The sequence below is a fragment of the Lagopus muta genome, chromosome Z, assembly GCF_023343835.1.
Source record: "Lagopus muta isolate bLagMut1 chromosome Z, bLagMut1 primary, whole genome shotgun sequence".
NCBI lineage: Eukaryota > Metazoa > Chordata > Aves > Galliformes > Phasianidae > Lagopus > Lagopus muta.
Window position 1 is genome coordinate 3020017 of NC_064472.1, and position 20411 is coordinate 3040427.

The 20411-nt window shown below is 47.8% G+C and overlaps 1 protein-coding gene across 1 annotated transcript in view; it reads right to left on the reverse strand.

Annotated features, from left to right (window-relative positions):
- RNF165 (ring finger protein 165) overlaps positions 1–19937 on the reverse strand; it is a 42749-nt gene extending 22812 nt beyond the window's left edge. The window contains exon 1 of the mRNA XM_048931634.1: positions 19794–19937. Within this exon, the coding sequence (XP_048787591.1) occupies positions 19794–19854 (61 nt within the window). The 5' untranslated portion in view covers positions 19855–19937. The remainder of the gene's footprint in view (positions 1–19793) is intronic.
- Between the last annotated feature and the right edge of the window lie 474 nt (positions 19938–20411).

Below are 20411 nucleotides of genomic sequence, written 5' to 3' on the forward strand. Positions count from 1 at the left end.
GTAGTTCAGCTCCCTGTGCCACTTTATTTTACAGAGCTGCCTCCTCCTATTACATGGCACAGGAGCACACTGCCTGCCTGGCTCCCCAACTGACCTCTCATTATGATTTTTACCATTCCTGACAACGGTTTTGCTAAGCTTGCTCAGACAGAAACATTCTTCCTCTGTCACATGGATGTTGTTTTGTTACATCCACCTCAGAAACCTATGTGCTGCCATTCAGAGCAACAGCAAGCACAGCAGGGATGGGGGCACGCAGCTCACTCCCTTGGAGAAGCCTGTTAGCAGCACCAGGTAGCCACTCTTATCTTGTTTTCCAAAGCTTTTGAGAGACAAAGAAGGAACTGAGAGTGGATTCAGCTCCTGGGGCCACAGGTGCTGCTCTTACAGCAGCAAAGAAATAAAAGGCAGAGCTGTTTGGTCTCATTGCATTTGAGCAGCTTGCTCAGGTTATAGACTGACCCATAAATTGTGGTTTACAGGGAGGGTTAAGTGTCCCATAAATACTGATAGAGGCGATGAGTGGAGTGGGTGAACTGTCAGCAGGGAGGAAGGAAGGATGCTGCAGTGGCAGAATATTCCCTGGGCTTTCTGCATCACTGCTGTGCTCCTGCCAGCAGGAAGGAAAATTTTTAACCTAATCCAGAGCATCCACTCACATATTTTTGGGGCCAGTCACTACCCACCACATATGAGGTGCTAATTTTTCACACTCATTATTATTTTTTTCATGTTTGCAATTTATCATACAGACTTCTCATGGTTTTAATTGGCGTGAGGCTCAGCACCTCTTCACAATCCTGGTGTTGGACCTATAAAGGTGGTAAAAGATCCCATTGTTGGACACTAGGAACTAGACTGGGAAAGAATTGCTGAGCCCAATTAGAACAGCCATCCATGCCAGCACAAGAACCATGGGACTTGTGAGGTTGATTTGCACCATGCTGTTGGAGAAGGCTGGTGGCCCTGGTGAGACACCTGAAGCTCTGATGAACTCTTTCCACAAGATTCTAAGCCCCCATTTAACTGATGCTTCAACTCTGCTTTTCCCAGCTGAGAATCAACACGGTTCCTGCTCTGCCAACATTTAGACAAGACAAAGCCTTTCAAGAGAGAGAGCAAATTTTCAAACCAGCACTGGATCTGGTGCTGTACATGGTGGATATCTCAAAAAGGCCATGCAAATCCAACCATACAGCAGATCCCAACAGGATTGACTGCTCCCACCTCATTGCAGATCTAGACAAGCAGTTAATACTTAATTGGACTGGCTCAATCTCTCCTCCACCCCCAGAAATTCATCCTTGATAATGGCAGTCCATCCATCAGCTGGCAGATGGACAACACTCTGCTTTACAGCTGCTGATTAAACTGGGATGACGATGCTGGGCAAAAGACCAAATTACTCCTAGCCACAAGATCTAGAGGTCCCCTTTGGCTTCAAAACTTTAGAACCTCTCAGATTCATTGTCACAGACTTCACCCTCAAATTTGCTGTTTCTGAAGCTGTATCTCGGACAAAAGGGGTTTGTGCCATTTTTAAACACCACAAGTTTGAGCACACAACAAGAGGGGGTCAGAGCATTTACAACTCTTGGCCTTTCAGAGAGGATGGACTAATCCATGGCAGAGGCTTGCAGCGCAGCACACCACCTCCTGCTTGATATCACCATGACCTTTCAGCTTCTGAGGCCATTTGAAATTTGGCTTTGTCTCTTTTGCAAGGCCCTCCAGAAGATTTTTCATGCCATGGTAAATCATGGCACAGCCACCACAGTACTTTCCCAGGGTGGTGAGAACCAAACTGATTGATAGTCCCTGTTATATGGAGAAGACAAGAGGGAGGCTGGCCTGGCAGCTGAAGTGCTTAGTGGTAAACACCACAAAAAATTGCTTGTACAACCACAGATCCCTCCCATGCAGATCCTTTCCTCACTGCCTATTAGAGATTCACTGGGGACCAAAGCCACTTTAACCCTTTGATCAAGGTCTCCCACATCACCCATGCTTGCTTTATGAGTATCCCAACCCGACCAATGTGTTACCATGCCTTCCAAAGAAGAATAGCAGGGCTGATTTCCCATTAGTAGCAGCTCAACTTCATCAGAGCACCTTCTACAATGTCAACCCTGGATGTTCAAGAAGCATTTAGAAAGTTTTAGCTCCCTTTAACTGGCACTGTGCCTGCCCAGAGCTTCCTCCTGGCTCCAGAGTGACATCTTCATCTGCTCCAGACCAAGAAAAGACTCTACTTTTCCTGCCAATCAGCTGGGATGCTGAACACATTCTCCAGCTGTGCTTTCTCATGCAGCAGCTCAGTCTTGGGAGCTCCTTTTGCTCGACATTCTTGCTGCCAAAAGCATCTTAAATCCGTGCAAGCGCCCAACATCAGCCTGTACTTTCCAAGGGAGCACAAACAGCAACAGAGCACCAGGGATGGTGGAAGATCACGTTCATGCAGTGCACTCAGCTGGATTTTAGCAGATGACTGCCCCCAGGGCCAGGTGGGGACCACAGCAGCACAGTTGCTGCAGATAACACATCTCTGGGTCAGGCAAGGAGGCACCCAGTGGAACAATAGGTGCACTGGGCAGGGATTTGAGGGCACAGAGCTGTGCATCTTTGAGAAAAAAAGGAGAACAGGAGGGTGAAGGTGACAGCTATGGGACTGAGGCATCACAAAGGGTCCCACCAGTTCAGCAAAATCAGACCGTGCCATTCTCCTTCCCACAGCACACAGAAGCCTATCAAGAGTGTGTAGTTTTGAAGTGGCAAAGATAGACCTTTCTAGTCCCACCTGTGACCTCTAAGCCCCGAATATCTTTACCAATTGCTAAATTTAATATATTTTGCTGCCTTCTCAGGGCAAAGGCTTTGCCTTGCTGGGCCAGTTTTGTTTCCATTACAGCTTGCTGGCGTTCAGAGAAACTTCAAATTAAATATCAGTCACACATTAAGGTCAGGCAGCTTGGTTCCATTAACAAGTGGTGAGATTCAGCCTCTGTGTAATGAATGCTGCCCGTGTCTCATAATGACACCAGCCCACGGACTGGGCAGCACCAGCAAGCAGCGATTGGCACCCTGCTGACAGCAGGACCACACCATTGATTTTAAAAGTCCATTCATCTTCTACAAATCGAGATTTCGGTTTTCCTGACCTGTGACAAATCAGCATGAGCCTCAACTGTAAGAAAGAGCCAAGAAAGAAGAAGTAAAGGAAAATACACACACACACACGCAAAAAAAAAAAAAAAAAAAAGAAAAAGGAAAAAAAAAGAAAAAAAAAAAGAAAAAGCAAGAAACAGTTTTCAGCAAGGTTGTTCTGTCACAATCTCTGCCATTCGTTTTGTGAGTGAAGATCAAGGTTTTTCAGCCCGCTTTTATATTCCTGCTTGCCACAAAGAGGGCACAGGTGATTTGAGGATGATTCAAGATCCCCCCTGTTGCTAGATTCATGCATTTTGGGACTGGAATACTTCACCCCAGTCAGCCCCATTGAGTGCTATTCTCCGTCTGGCTTTCACAGCCCAATGGCCATCGACACCAGGACCCCATTGTGCTCTGCACACAGCTGGGATGAGGCTCTGGAGAGCAAGGGGCTGCATGGCAGGGAGATGTCACCTCCTCGTCCCTTCATGGCATGGCTCCAACCAGCAGTTTCTCCCCCTGTTTCTATTACAGAGAGGTATAGCTGCTGTCACCCGTGGGCAAAGGAGGGTCCACTGTTAAAAAAATGTCAGAATAAACTTTTCCTACTCTGTAGAATAATTAATCCAAACCCGAGGGTGCAGCCAGGGCCAGTGCAAGTGGCTCCTTCTTTTACAGCCTTTATTTATCATAGCCCCAGCCACGACTCGAGGTGAGGATGTTCTCCAACACGTAGTGCAAAAACAGCTTGGAGGAGAAATTAACTCGTACTGGGCTGAAGTCAGGGCTTGCTCCATTGAAGGAAGGTGAAAATTTTAGTCACTTGTGACACCTCGTGCCTGTTTTGTGCCCAGCATTTCAGAGATATTTTGAATGTGGTCAGGGTGGGGAAGAGGTGGTTGGGAAGAGGAGGGCACAGGGATTAGGGCACAACAGCACAGAAAGTCTGGGTTGCAGGCTGCAAGCTGTCATGTTGTCATTGCCAAAGCATTTGGGATGTTTACAATAGCTCTTTTACTCTGTAAAATTCATTCTTCCTAAAGCAAAACGTTTATTCCACTTGAGTACAAATACGAGTTAAATGTAGTGAAATCAGCTTAATAGTGTAGTTATGCCTATTAAAGTGACTGTTAAACTAACATTAAGGCATTTCACATTAATTCCCTCTCTGTGGCCCCCAGATCTGATTTACTTCGACAAATCTCCCGCTATTGAGACGTGGCCACAAGGCTCCATGGCTCTGCATCAGATGGCACTACAGAATGTAGGCATCAGACTCAAAAAGTCAAGGTCTATCAGCTGCAGAAGGAAAGCAAACCTACTGATCAAAGCAGCTAGATAAGGATGCCATGCCATCACTGATGGCAGTCAGCTTTTCCCCAGCCCATTGTTTCTAAGCAGATATCATATAGAAGATGTGGCCTTACTCACTTCCCACTATTGCAGTGGGCAGGAAGGGGGACATGCGTGACCTCAGATTGAAACGAAAAAATGTTAAAATCATGTGTTAGAGAAAAGTCTGCATCACTAAAAAAGAATTGACGATTTTGTTTTTCATTCAAAATCTCAGCTTTCTGTTTTGTTTCTAAAAACAATTACTTTCTGAAGAAAGCAGAGACATCTGACCACTTTCTTACGGCTAAATATAGTCCTTCAGTCATCTCCTTTAACATTTCCTCTGTAGGAACCATGTAAAAGAGGATGAAAACCAGATACCCAGCCTTCCCCTCTACATTTTCCCAGGAACTCTGCCTACCAGACAGCAAACTTATATTTTTCTGTTCCCTGAATTTTATACCTGGTACTCTGTGAGATGGATGCTGTGGTATTCTACAGGTGGAGACAGAAATATGGAACACCAAAAGCATTTACTCGATCCCAATGAGGGCCAGAGGTTCTGAGTGGGGTTTTGAGGAATTGAGGCCTGCATGATGTGCCTGCATGTCCATTGCCCACCTCAACAATTGAAGTCTGGTGCTTTGGAGAGAGTAAGATCTTGCTTCAGGCACTAGACCAGATCCATGCTGGTTGGGCACTATGGTGTTTTGGGGACCAGTCCCATGGGGTTTGGGATGCAACTCCCATGGTGGTTGAGAACTATCCCCATGGTGTTTTGAGGACTATCCCTGTGGGGGTTGGAGCCCAGTCCCGTGGTGTTTGGAGACTGTCTCCATGCAGATGTGGCCATGGAAGTGGATCTTCCTCCCCATGCCGTGTCCCCTGGTTTGAGAGGGAAACTTGTGCAAAGTAGAAGGAAAGTGTCCAAAGCTAAGTTTTATGACTGGGAGAAGAAAGATCTCGGCTTTAGCCTACGGGAGATGGGGTGGGAGGAGACAATTGTTTTTCTATTGTATTCTTAATTGCTGTGTCTTGGGGGAATGCTCCATCTATGACTTGCCCAGCTACCTCTAGGCGGCGTATTCCCTCTGGACTGCTGACCTGAGCAGGCAACACCAAGGTGCTGTCATCTCCATCCTTGGATGTATCCCAGCATTGATTAGGTAATATCCTGAGCCACCCTGTTCTTAGCTTGAGACTTGGCTAGAGATCTCCAGAGGTCCCTTCCTACCTGAATTACTCATAATCAGCCAGTGAAAGATGCTCTAGAAAATGCATAAAGCACTCACAGCAGCAAAATGGGGCAGCTGGATATGTGCCTCTGCATTACAGCTCTTTGAACACCAACAAGAATCCCCTCTTGCTCAGCTGCAATGGGTGTGCTTGTGAATGCACGGAGTGCAGGGCATGGCACTTCTGCATCACAAGGACTGCAGATTCTATTCAGATATGGAATAAAAATAGCATTAGGTGCATAGAAGTGAGCTTTTTTCATTTATGCCATCAGTTCGCAGCATTCCTGAATCTTCATAAAAGGCAGAAATAGATTATAAGGGTTTCTTTTTCACAGTGCTCATTGCTGAATCCAAGAACCTTCTGACTGAGTTGAAATAATGCTAACCCATGTAATGCACACTGGTTAGTGGTTCTGATAGAAATAAAGTAGAAGAAAGAAAAGCAGCAATTATAAATATTCAACCCAGGTCTGGGGAAAAATACCATCTGTTTGAGACACAAACCCTGTTGACACCGCAGAGCTTCCAGTTACAAACAAAAAGGATTTAAAGTTGGGATGTGAACTTTTAAGTTTATGTTAATTAAAGCCTGGCGTCTCTAGGACACCAGCTGAGCTGCACACTGCCTTTCTAAAATCTCTCTTGTGTTTTTTGAGAAAGGCAGACTACAAAGCATACGATGCAGTTCCTCCGTTTAGAAGAAGCGCTTTGACCAAGCAAATCAAATGGAGCCCCATTAGAAGCTGTCAGCTGGTTCAGAAGTCACCCAAGATCTGGCAGATTCAGAAACATTGACTCTGAGAGGAGCCTGCAGGTTCTTCCCTAGCTTTGAGTACCATCACACGCAAAGCTTGATTTTTGACATTCTGCACTGGGAGAGCTATTCTTTTTTAGAGTAACAACACAAGCTGTACGGATGGAAATCCTCCTCCCAAGGCCCCTGGGTTCAGGTCATTTACTGCCCTGCCTTAATGGAGTGTATGGAATTCTGCCTCCTGTGATTTGGATAGCAGAACAGTGGTGTAACCCCCCACTAGCATTAACCTGAATAGTTTTAAATGCACAGATGCCTTTGTGTTATGAACGCAGCTTTGGCAGAGATCCTTTTGAGTGCCCCATTTTCTCAGTGAAGGGTTGAGCCTCATTCAGCTGAGATGTTCAGAGCAGCTGTGCTTCTTGGGCAAATGTTTCCTTTTCACATCATTTTGTGGGAAGTTAGCAACAGCCACCCCTGCCCCTGCTCAGCTTAGACGTGGTGGATACCCATATTTCTCCTAACCACTGCCAAGTTCCCTTTGAGTACCCAGCCCATGCTGGGGGCTTTCTCTTCATTGATGCTTTTCCTTGACCTTGTGCTCCAGCATCGACCCAAGAGCTACTCCAGATATAGTCACTAAGGCACTCTTCATCATATTTGGAAAGTCATGTCTGTCAGGTGAAGTCCGTAGAGACTGGAAAAAGGGAAACATGACTCCCACTTTTAAGAAAGGGAGTAAGGAAGACACGGGGAACTACTGGTGAACCTCAATTCTGTGCCTGAAAATCATGGAGAAGGCTCTCCTAGAAGCTATGTTAAGGATGTGACCTGAGACAGCCAGAATGGCTTCACCAAGGCAGACTGTGTCTGACCCATCTGGAGGCCTTCTATGACAGTGACAGCATTGGTGGTCAGAGCAAGGGCAACTGATGTTATCTACCCGGACTTGTGCAAAGCCTTTGACACGGTCCCACATCCCATCCTTATCTCTAAATTGGAGAGAGATGGGTTTGAAAGGTGGATTATGGATAAATGATTGGTTGGAAGGTCAGAGCCACGCTGTTGTGGTCAATGCTCCATGCCCAGGTGGAAGTGGTGACAAGTGGTGTCCCACAAGGGTCCAAGAGCAATGTCTGGGACCAGTGCACTTCAACATCTTTATCAACAACACAAAAGCCAGAACTGAATGCACTGTCAGCAATTTGCTACTGACACCAAGCTGAGTGGCGCAGCTGATTGAACAGGAGGAAGAGATGTCATGGAAGGGACCTGGACAGGCTGGAGAAGTGGGATTGTGTGAATGTAACGAGGTTCAACAAGGCCAAGTGCAGGGAATTGGGTTGGGGCAATCGCAGACGTGTGGGTGGAGAGTGATGTTTTACACTGCCTGCTAGTGTAGGACAAAGGGGAATTGTTTTAAACTAAAAGAGGAGAGATTTAGGTTAGATATTAGAAAGAAATTCATTACTATGAGAGTGGTGAGTTGCTGGAACTGGTTGCCAGAGACCTGTGGATATCCCCATCCCCAGAGGTGCCCAAGGCCATGGATGGGGCCCTGGGCAGCCTGAGCTGGTGGGTAGCAACCAGCCCACAGCAGGGGCTGGAACTGGATGGACTTTAAAGTCCCTTCCAAGCTAAGGCATTCTACAATTCTATGAAGAACAAAGCACCTTTTCTTCAGCTTTCTAATGTCTGGACCTTGGCAAACAATTTGCATTTTTATGTTACTGTTGTGTTCTAGGCTTTTATCCCCCCCAACTTTTTTTTTTTTAAACAAACCACAAATCTCATTATATTTGTTGGCTTTCTCAAAACTCCAGCTTCCTGGTGTGATGTGAAAATGCATGCTTCATGGCAGCGCTAGAAACAGATTTGTCCTTTGCACTGGGAAAAGAAAAAAAATTAAAAAAAAAAGAAAAGAAAAGCAACCAGAAGCTGGGTCTATCCACTGGCTGGAGAGAAGCATTTTGGCTAACTCTGCTCCTTTGAACTTACCTTCAACAGGCTGTATTCAAAGAGGACTCCACAGGGTCCTCCTCAGTGGCGTCAGCTCCAAGTGGGGACAGTTGTTGGGTGCCCTGGTACATCCCTCCTCCCCATCACCATCTCCCTGCCCAGCCCTTGCTAACAAGAGGGACCCAACACCAATTTGAGGCCCGCTGGCTCTCACAATGGCCTGGATGTTACCTCCCCCACCTAGGGATGTCACTTTCCAACCAAGGAACGTTGCTGATGGGTTGGGTTTCTGCAAAGCATTCCCTTCAATACATTTCTTGCTTAATGGCCCTCATTACATCCCTGTTCCCATTGCGGAGACCAGAAGGCTGTGACTGGCTGTGCCAGTGCACCAAAACCAGGAGGTGAGGAAGAAAAGAGCCATCAGAAACACTTCCTCATAGGTGTTTTATAAGAAAGCATCTGGCAACTCCTTCCTCCTAACTGCAGTATTTTCCAGGAGCTAAATGACCAAAATGCCAATGCTTTAAAGCTGGAAGGTACACCCAGTTATGTGAGCAGTCCCATCACTCTGTTCCCATCATCAGTTATTGCAGCATCATTAACAGCTACCCCCGGGGCACAGGATGGAGGCTCATTCTTCAGACTCTAAAAACACAACCTCTTCATCCCTTCAGCTCCCATCTTCTGGACAAAAAATCCCACCAGCAGTGCCATACCCTCCACTCCACCAACACACACATTGCATCACAGTCCTCAAGCATCTCAGATGTCTGAGGGCCAGAGACAGCACCAGCCCTGGGGAAGACTTTGGTCTCTGAGTCAGAGGATGAGTGTGAGGAAGGAATAGTCTGGAAAAACCCACCGCATCCACAGGGAAAAGTGTAGCACATGTTTTTAAAAAACACAGTGGGAAAGGGGAGAAGTGAAGGTGAAGCAGTCAAGGGAGAAGAACACCAAGAGCAGCGCAGGCTAGGAGCACTTGTCTGGCATATGAGAGTTTGAATGTGAGGAGATGCGAGCTCTGACAATGCAGATTTGGCTTCCAGCCTACCTCGTCCAGCTCCCTGCACCAATCAGTGGCACTGAGCACCATCGGCTCTAAGATCTGGGACCAACCTCGTAACAGCATTAGCAAAAGAGCAGCAGCTGTGTCTGCAGATGGGTTCAAGTCTGTGTCTCCCAGCATGATTCATTTTGCCTCCTTCCCGTGGTCCATGTCCCATTTTTCTAAGGTCATAACAGCCCCCTGGCAATATTATCCTCCCCAGACCCTAGCACAGCCCCAGTACACTCCTGCACTCTACAAAAGAAGAACCTGGATGGCATCACAGGATTTTAAAGCTCTTTCTGTTGATTAAATACATGAGATTCCTCCAAAAGCCAACGTAACAACAGGATTTCACAGTATGGGGGCACAGGGGACTGGGGCAGTCCATCCATTTCACGCTTTCCAAGTGAGCAATGAATACTAAGCCCATTTCTCTGACATGAGGAAAATTGCAGTGAGATGAAATGGATGTATGAAATGGAGTATGAAAAGGAATGACTGAAAGATTGTGATGCAATGATTTTATTCTCTGCTTCCAGTTGATGCTGTTTTATTCCTTGCTGTAAGATAATATTCACTTCTGGGGCTGTGGCCTATTTCATCTCAGTTCAATTGAACCATTTAAAAACCTTTTTTCCTCATTTTGCTGAAAAAAACTCGAAAACAATATAAAGTCAGGAAAATAAGTTTTCAGCCAGTGGACCAGAAAATAATCATCATAATCAGAACCAGATATATCTGTTCTCACAGAGCCCCAGCCCCAAGCAATGCAGAAAAGAGACGTGTGCCCTGGGCTGTCTGGTCACCCTTCATCCCTTGCAGGTGGGATGCTGAGGAATCTCAGCCCACAACCCAAAACCTTCAGCCACCTCCTGTACACCCAGACTGACCCATGCTGTCTTTTCCCACCCAAGCCAGATCTACGTGCTTGTAATCAAAATGTCAGATTGTGCATGCCAGTCTGCAGCCCCAAATCGAGTTCGTTATGACCTCCAGGCTCTTCCCCAAGTTTGGCACACAATATACCATTATCTCCTGTTAAATGCAGATGTTTCCTTTTTAGGTCAACGAGGGCTGAGCAAAACAGACTACAAGCCTTGAAATGGGGTTCCGAGTTGTGGGTCACTGCAAACTCAGCACTTCTTCCACCTGGGAGCTTTCTTATAGAATTGCATGCAACAGATTTTAACGATAAAAAAAAAATTCTCATAGATTCATAGAATCACTAAGAGTTGGAGGGGACATTCAAAGGTCATTCTGGTCCAACTCTCCTGCAGTGAATAGAGACACCCACAGTTCCATCTCAGGGCTCAGAGCCCTGTCCAGATTGACGTTGGGTGTCTCCAGGGACAGGCAACCCACCACCTCTCTGGGCAGCCTGTGCCAGTGCATCATCAGCCTCACTGTGGAAAACTTATTCCTTACATCCAATGTAAATCTCCCCTGCTTTAGTCTGAAATCATTTCCCCTTGTCCTATCACAGCGGATCATGAACGGTAGCTCCCCTTCAGAAGCTGAAAGGCCACTATCAGATCTTGCATTTGGGATTTGCTGAGCCTCCTGAAGTTGCCTAAACTCACTGCTGGAGCTTGTCTGGGTCTCTCTGGATGGAATCCCGTCCCTCCGTTGTGTCAAAATGCACCACACGGCTTGGTGTCAACTGCAAACTTCCCGAGGGTGCACTGAATCCCACTGTTGATGTCTCTGATGAAGATACTGAAGAGCACTGATCCCAGTACTGACTCCTGGGGGACACCACTCTTCACTGATCTCCACCCAGACACGGAGCCATTGACCCCTTCTCTGCATGTGTGATCTTGCAACCAATTCCCTGTGCATCAAACAGTCCACCCATCAAATACGTATTTTTCCAATTTGGTGAGAATATTACGGGAGATCATGTAAAAAGCTCAAGTAGATGACATCAGTGGCTCTTCCCTTGTCCAGTGATGCAGTAACGCCATCACAGAAGCCCACTACATTGGTCAGGCAGGACTCATCCCTGGTGAAGCCGTGTTGGTTATTCCATGTCACCTCCCTCTGCCTTAGCATAGCTCCATGGAGGATCTGCTCCATGACCTTCCCTAGCACAGAGGTGAGGCTGACAGGTCGGTAGGTCCTTCCAACCCTAGCAGCACCCTTGTGCACCATCGGTAAGAGCAGAGAACAAAGATGCTCGGTTTTGGCCATGTAAAGCTCAATGCTCTCCCTGTCCCTTCCAGCTCCAAGTGTTGAGGGAGCTTAATTTCAATTAGCTGTTCCAGCAGTAAAACTGAGGTGGCAAGCTGTCAGGATCCGGCCCTCTGGGCTTACCACTGTGGTAATGTGAAACCAGGTTAACTGGCAATATGATGCTTATAGACCAGTGATTCATAATACTGTAGAGTTTGAGGGAAATGTAGAGCCATTCATGATTAAGAAATGGCTCTTGTTTTCTGCTAAATATATAAAATAATCACTCATCCCTTGAGCAGCAGATGCAAATTATACATAGTATTAGCCTCATATGCCAACCACTACAATTCTGGTGCAGAATGAAACCATTTCCCAAGGCTCCAGAAGTCCTTTAATCTGTCTTTTGACGTCAAATGACAAATTTCTTGCTGGGGATCATTAATGGGATGACTAATGAAAGCTGATAAGTGAATTTACAAATGAAATTAAGATATTAACACTACAGGCCATGCAAGAAGAAAGAGAAACGTGGATTTAGCAACAACAACAAGAAATGTGGTAATCTGCATGGGATTTACAGCTCCCTTCCTGCCAGGCACATTGGAGATGTGGTATTTGCTGCCTGGGGAATGTAGAAAGCACCAGACTTGATGGACACCTCTCCTGGAGCATTGGCATCCCAGTACCTTCAGACACTGCCTGAGGTTTATAAAGTCTGGGCTCCTTCCCTCAAATTGGACAACAAATGTCACTCTAGATTGAAGACATGCTGATAGCCTCGTAAAGATCATTAAACCCATACAAAAACAAAATAACTTTAGACTGTGGCTTTTGCTGCCAGTTACTTCTTTTCTTAGCACCTCAAACTACATCCTCATCTTACTCATCCCATTTTAAATCCCAAGCAACTCTTTTAAAAAAAAATGCAGGGCTCACTTTGGATTTGTGCATGCGTAGGCAAGTTTAGATATTGAAAGCTTAGTGTCCAGTCCCATATCCTAGCAGCTTCACCATGAACCTGAAACTCATTTCCAGTTTCTCCTCACAAAAATGTGGGGCTCACAGCTGAGCCTGTGTAAATCTTAGCTCCCACCAGCTGACAAGAAATGGTTGGAATGGATCAGATGCACCAAGGAGCACAAATGAGATCCCATCCCACACTGCACAAGAAAGAGGACTTTCTCTGCTATCAAAAAAAAAAAAAAAAAAAAAAAAGGAAAACTTTTTTTTTATTCTATTTATGCCCAGTTTCCAAGCAGATGTATTCACAAAAGTTGGCTGACTGGGCAAGTGCCTCTTATATCCATGGCTTCCAAAATCACCAAGATCCCTTTGCATATCTCACTGTTTGAATTCTCAGCGTGTCTGAAGGAAGAGTCAGATGCCAACCAGAAGGCAGATAAGGAAGACCAAAGACACAGCTGGGGGGTGGGGGGAGCACATTTGTTGGGAAGGCAGTTTCCCAGTGCCACTCTCCCTTGGAGGATCCCAACACACGGTGTCAGGGCAGGCAATGTGTTTCTGGATGCCTTTTAGAAACTTTCCAAACATGGAGAAGACAAAAGCAGGTTTTTGGAGCAGCTCTATCTGAACCCCAGCATATGGCAGTTGGACACCAGAGTGACTACCAGCATTGGGTGGGCTGTCCAGTGCCAACAATGCTCCTAAAGGTCCCTTCAAAAGAATGCCATATATCAAAAGGTACCTATTACCCAGCTTTCTCCATGGTTAGGAAAATGCCTGCTCCTTGCATGATTCATTTATGGGTTATGGAGGAAGAGATGAACAATAATGGCTCCAGAGCATCACCCGAGCCTTCTGAGGAAAAACAGCATTGGCTGAAAGCACCATCAAAACTGAGAGCCCCCCAAAATACCACCCCCCAAGGCAAGATATTCCCAGGAGCAATCAAATTCAAAGGAAGCTTTTGCTAGACTGCAGGGCTTCTGCTCAGCGAACCTTCTGGACTCCTCAAATCAGTTTCTTCAAAGTAGGGAAGAAAATCCCTGGCTTCAGATAGGTAGAACAAAGAGAAATGTTTGTCAAAAAACCATCTGAAATCAAAACAGATGGCCAAGCTCATCAAATCAGTGGTGCATCTGCGTGAAAATATCAGCAGCCCCTTCCAGACAGAGGTCTACTGATGATGCAGTCACCACAGGGCAGATGTTCCTTGTCAGGGAAGATGCTCTCATCTCATGGAAATGATATATTTCATCTTTTTGGGGTAGATTTCTGTACAGGGGTACCCAGACCTCTCCACACACCCACACCGTGGAGTGCCACTTCCAGGAAGGAGGTGGTTAACCTCATCTCCTGCTTTTCTTTCAGAAGAGGGATTTCTTCCTGCAATCACCAGCATTTTGTGCATCCTGCAGCCCCAACCCACCGTGGTGGCCCTCATTTTGGGGGCCATTATGGCAGGGGCATGAGAAGTTGTGTTTCTTCAGTTGTTCATGGAGAATGCTAGGTCCTTCTCAGAGACTCAGAAATCTTCATACAAACACTTCCCTATAGGCATATCAACACTTTGAAAGGACTGAGCCCACAGCCCCAATGTGCCCCTCAATGCCTCTCCCTTTAGCTGCAACTTCACTGCTTCCATCTTTGCTCCTAACCCTCTTAGCTTATTCACCTGAACCAAAGCAATAATTTTCACTTATGAGCATGCAGCTTCCCTCCAGGAACACTTAAAGGTAAAGGAAAGAAAACAACTGTGATTAAGGACACTTACCAAGAGGGCTGCATAGTATGTATAGCTCAGCAGTGCAACCCAGCTACTGCAGGGGCTGTGTAATGCAAAGGACCAGCAGGCAGGAAAATGGGTGAGAAAAGATTCTGGAGGCTGCACAACTAAGGAGAAGGAGGACAGAAAGGATTAAGCAAAGGGGGTTAGGGCAGAAATGAGTCTGATTTCACTGAATCTCAGCTGCTCTGGGGCTCAGCAGAACCAAGTGCTCCAGCACCCAGTGGTCAGTCCCTACCACAAGTAGTGCTGGTTGCGTGGGCTGAAACATGAGAAGGGGCTTTGTTCCTTTGGAGAATGAGTCTAGCAGTTCCCAAAAGAATGGAGTTTCTCCTTAAGAAGGTTTGGGAATAAGAAAAGACCAAGCAACGATTAAATTGGGATCTCCCACGGGGTCGTGTGTGGGCAGCAAGGGGAACTGTGACCCCCTGCCCAGCCAAACTGCACATCAACCCAAACTGAACCCAGAAAAGGAGAAAAATTAACACTTTCTTCAGTGGGTATAAGCGCAGCTCTTGCTGCCCAGAGCTGGCACTGGCAGGTCCCTGCCATGAGCTCCATGCAGCTGCTGTGCTTCTAAGCACTTCAAAGCTCTGCTCCTTCCTTAAATGACCGCACTGCCTTAAACTCCTCGGTGTTGCAGGGACTTTAAGCTCAGAAGTGATGTTCTGAAGCTTTTTAGAGACCACTGTTTAATGGGAAAGTGATGCTTTGTGTTGAACCTGCGAGCTGCGAGTTCTGCAAATGCACCCAAATAGGATGTTACCCAGAGCGACAATGTTTGGTAATATCACAATTCCCCCAGCTGCAAAGTCATCTCTCCCGTGAGAGATAACAGATATTGCAGATTAATGAGATACAGGGTAAGATCTACTGAAGGTCCCCACACCCCTTTATTTCCAGTATCTTTACTTGCTGCTTTCCAAAACCAGCACACCTCCAAAAACAAGGATCTTCCAGGGATGACATCAGGGAGCCCTAATGCAGAGCTCAGTGTTAAACCAACACATACATGCCAATGACTGGAGAGGGCTGGAGGGGATGTCTGTGCTCTCCACTCCCAGCACTGCACCCTTAAAAGAGCCATTCCCTCCTGTAAAAGCTGTTCTTCGGATGAAGGTGGGCCACGGGGAGAAGATGCTCCCCCCTCTGCTGCAGGGTCTGGTGCAGCAGAATGAGATGAGATTGTCAGGGATGTCACACGGGCTCCCAGGGGCAATGCAGGGTTTGTGGGGTGCAGCAAAACAGAATCACAGAACACAGAGGGAACCCAAGCTAGAAGAAACCCAAAGGATCACCAAGTCGAACCCCTGGCTCCACGTAGCACTGCCCGAACCCAAACCCTGCATCTGAGAGCGATGTCCCAATGCTCCATGAGTTCTAGCTCAGCCTATGAAGGGGCTAAAGGGCTACAGGGAGCTGTAGAACCACAAGGAGCTGTAAGATTACGAGGAGCTGTAAGGTTACGAGGGGCTGCAGGGTTACGAGGGGCTATAGGGCCATGAGGGGCTGTAAGACCATGAGGAGCTGTAGGGCCATGAGGAGTTATAGACCACGAGGAGCTGCAGGGCCACAACGGACTGTAGGGCCATGAGGAGCAGTAGGCTGCCAGGTCTCCCGTCAGCCTCCTCTTCTCTGGGACCAAACCCTGGGACCTCCGCTGCTCCTCAACCCCCAACTCTGCCCCAGCAGTTCCCTAGGAGGGATTTTGCGAGCCTCCCATCTCACCAGCCCTCCCCAGCTATGTTGTTTTTTGCACTTGGACATAACTCATCGCTTTTTTAATAACACACCTGCACAGGGCCTGATCCACGCACGGTCTGGTCCAACGCTCATTAGTCTTTGCTTATTATTCCCCCCAACAAACAGGAATAAGGAAGAGCAAAACACGCCTGCGATTCGTTTCTCTCATCCCTAACCACGATGGAAATGGTGATCATAACCCAAACCTCTTGTGAGACCCCGGCACAGAGACAGATGGGGTTAGCTCCCATTCGACAACATGGCGCTGGAATTCCTGCAGATGTGTTTAAGACCTTTATATAACCCTTATATAAAACCATCTCAGAGCCAGTTTTGCCCATGTTTGAGATTATCCTTCTTCCTGTTGGAGAAAGAGGTCATTCAGAGCAACCACGGGCTGGAAACGACCCACGTGCCTCCGTGCCCACAGCATGGGATTTCTCCCAGGCTTTCTCCACCCGTGGATGCTAAAATGAAGGAAGATGATTTCCTTTGTACAGGTGCCTTCGTGAGTGTCAAAGGAATTAAGCCATTAACGTGCGGATGCTTTTGATGGATTATGAGCCATGAAAGCCTGCTGGGTACTGACTAACAATGCTGGGAGGTGGAGTTGGAGAAGGGGGGAGGGGGGATGTTTCCTCTCGTAGCAATGTGTTTCGAACCAGACAGGTCAAAAATACGATGTGGATGATAAATTGCTCAGTACGAGCTGCCATTAACCCAGCAGCTTTCTGTATTATTAGATCACCCAGGTATCCTCAGAGCGCGTGGACCAAATGGTTTTGCTCTGGATCATTCACAAGGAAAGGAGCTCAGGGTGAACCCACTGCTCCCGCAGGGTTCTGTGGGGAGCTGGGTTTAGTGTTGGTAGTTTCAGGGTGGGGTGGAGGGAAAGGGGGTTCATTTAAATAAATTAAAAAAAAAAAAAAAAAAAAAAAAAAAGCCTCATCTCACGTGGGATGGAGGGGTTCAGTAATCATAGAAATAATAATGATAAAAAGTAATAATGAATTAAAAAAGTCACATCAGAAAATGATCAGCCCCCAACAGGCATGCATTTCTCCCTTCATGCAAGCGAGAAGCACAGCCTCCCTCCTCCTCAGGGCGTGTAAGGGATACATGTGTCACACACGGAGCCCAGCGCTGGCCCGGGGCGAAGATGGAGCGAGAACAAAGGGCCACAGCATACACTACATCCAGGGGAGCAGAGGAGCCCGCTGTTGCTCATACAGGGGGACAGGATGGCCGAACAGGCATCGAGATACACGGAAAAGAAAAGTATGGAGAAGGAAATCATAAAACGGAACAAAACGAGAACTGAGGGTAAAGCTAGGACGGAGGTGGAAAGGCACGGCCTTGCGAAATGATGCATCTCCTGGAGGGATGCTGGGGAAGGCAGGGCGGGCGCCTGGGAACACTTTTGTTTGGCTTTCTAAGGAGGGTGGAGAGGGGTTTTCCTTGCCGTTACAGCAGCAGGGAAGCACAGAGAGGCTGAGATCTGCCTTCCCCTGGCTACAAACACCCGTCCCTGTGGCTGCCTTTGGGAACAGAATGCTACCCCCAGCCCCTCTCTGCTGTTGGGAGCCGTGGCATCCACGTACCACCCTGCAGCCAAAACCTGAAGGGTTTACAGGACCTGGGGAACGAGGCCTGGTGCAGTGACCACTACTTTTGCAGCCAAACTGCCCGCTAACCACAATTATTTGTCGGTGCATCCCTCTGTGCTGTGATATCTTAAAGCTGCTAGGAACTTCCCCAAGCCCACGTTCTGATAATGGGGAAGATGGTGGACCTGGGGGCTCCTGGTAGGAAAATGCAGCCGTGGCATGAAGACCTGGGGTGGCTTTATGGGGGTCTGTGGGAATATTTATAGGGTGCCAGCCTCTGGGACCAGGCACTGCAGCTCCTGCCTGGCAGCAGATGGTGGGCAGGGCACTCAATGCACGTACGTGCCGGACTGCAGGACTAAAAGAGGAGGTTATAGGGTGTTGTTTCTTTCTTTCTTTCTTTCTTTCTTTTTTTATAATTATTTTCCAGGTCCTTTTACCTCTTGTTAATCAAAATCAAAAATGACTCCCCCCATCCATCCGCGAGTCATCCCTCTCCTTTCGGTAGCACTCAGGTGAGGAATGTGTAATGCAACTAAAAATAAGCAGCATCCCCTTCATTAAATCTCTCTGATTAATAACGAGGGCTGGGATTTATGCACTCTTTTTGCCGTTTGGTTTGATAAGAGAATTCTGCATCGGTACTCTACGGACCGTGCATGGCGTGGGAGCATGTACACACAGACTAATGCCAGGATATAGGATGGGGGAGAAAAAATATATATATTTATGTTAAATATATGTTAAAAGCCCCCATATCTGCGCTAGGGGAAGATCCACTCACTCCAACCTCACGATGGGGGGAAAGCAAGGAAAAAATCTAAACAGCAGGATACGACAATAAATGGGAAAACAGCAATAGAAAAAGCACACTAGGTTAATATAGGAAAACTAGTTTCTTTATTGAGAGATCGTATATTAGTATTAGTGGAATCGTGTGTAACAATGTCATCATGCACACAATACAAAAAGGCAAGGCCCACCATGCTATGGAAGGGCAACAGAACAAAAGCAGCGTACACTGAGCAGATGTATAGGCTACAGCACATTACATTTCAGCAGGGTATGTCTCTACAGAGAGATTTACATCAGAAACTAGGTAATGTAAAAAAATACAGACCATGCTTTAGTTTTAGTACAAGAAAAAAGGTGGAGATACACAACCAAAGGATATTCGGTACAGAAAAATTACCCACAAAATAAGAACAGGAAGTAATTCAGCACAGCAGAAAATAATGTTATCCCTGTTTAATGGAAAGCCATTGTGCCGCTCGGGGGGGTTGGGGGGGGGGGGCGTGGGGCCGGGCTCGCACCGCCGGGGCCCATTGATTCCTTTTTCTCTCCCTTTTTTTTTTTTTTTTTTTTTTTGGAAATTTGTCAATTGCGATGAATCGAAGTATCCCCGTCTGCCCACTTTTTTTTTTTTTTAATTTTTTTTTTTTAATTTTTTTTTTTTTTTTTTAATTTTTTTTCCCCCAATATATTTTTAAGGTCTTATCCCCCCCCTCCTTCTTCCCTCTTTCCCTTTCCTTCCACTCCACCCCCCCCCCCCCCCCCCCCCGCGCCCCAGCTGCAGCAGAAGGCGCCCACTCGGCAGGGATTTACAGAGCGATGCCCTCAGCTACACGGATGGCACAGAACACGGCTGGTACCAGCTACACTACGCGGGGAGGGGGGGGGGGGGGGGCGTAAGGGTGAGAAAACAACGGAAAAAAAGAAAAAATAAAAAAGGGGGGAGGGGTGGGGGGTGGGAATGGAGCTACCGAAGCGCAGGCGGGAGCGATACAAGCGGGTATCCCGGAGGTGGAGAGGTGAAAATGAGTGGGGGGGGGGAAAAAAAAGAAAAAAAAAAAAGAAAAAAAGAAGCCCATATCGGGATCTGCTGTAGGACAGGGCACTGAGCGGGGCTCGGAGGTGCAGCCCCACCGCTCCCCATCCTTTCCATTTCCCCAGCCCTCCCCCTCCAAACCAACCCAGTAACACCGAGCGGTGCGGTCCCGGGACGCGAACCCGCGGCCACCGGCGCACGACGCGGTACCTCTGTTGCGCACGGAGCCGAAGACGGGCAGCACCAGGTAACCGACGTGCACCAGGACCATGCTGCGGCCTTCGTGGCGCGCGCGGGCGGCGCGGCCCGGCCCGCCTCGCTCCCCGTCGGTCTCTCCGACGCGGCGCCAGCGGCGGTCCGGGCTTCTCCGCTCACACAAAGGCGACCGCCGCCAATGGCAGAACGCCGCGCGCGCCCGCGGGACACGCCCCCTCCTCATTGGCCGTCTCCTCGACGGGTCACGCCCACCTGGCGGAGAGCGCGGCCAATGGGAGGCGGAGGGAGGGAGGGGTGCGCGCGCGCGGGAACGCGGATGGCGGTCGTTGGGAGGGGGGGGGGGTTGTGTGCGTGCGGCGCGCGCGGGCGCACGTGGAGTGTTGGTGCTCGCGTGTGGTGTGAGCCGTGCACGCATGAGCGCGCGTGTGGCTGGTGGCTGGGAAGGACACGTACTGATGCCCGTGTTCGTGCACCAACTGAGGATACATCCCTTGGATGTGATGCTTGGGGACGGAGGGTTGTTAGGGTGCTAAGGCTAAGCTCGTGGTTGGACTCGATGATCTTTAGGGTCTTTCCCAACCTGAGCGATTCTATGACAGCGTGCCAACACAC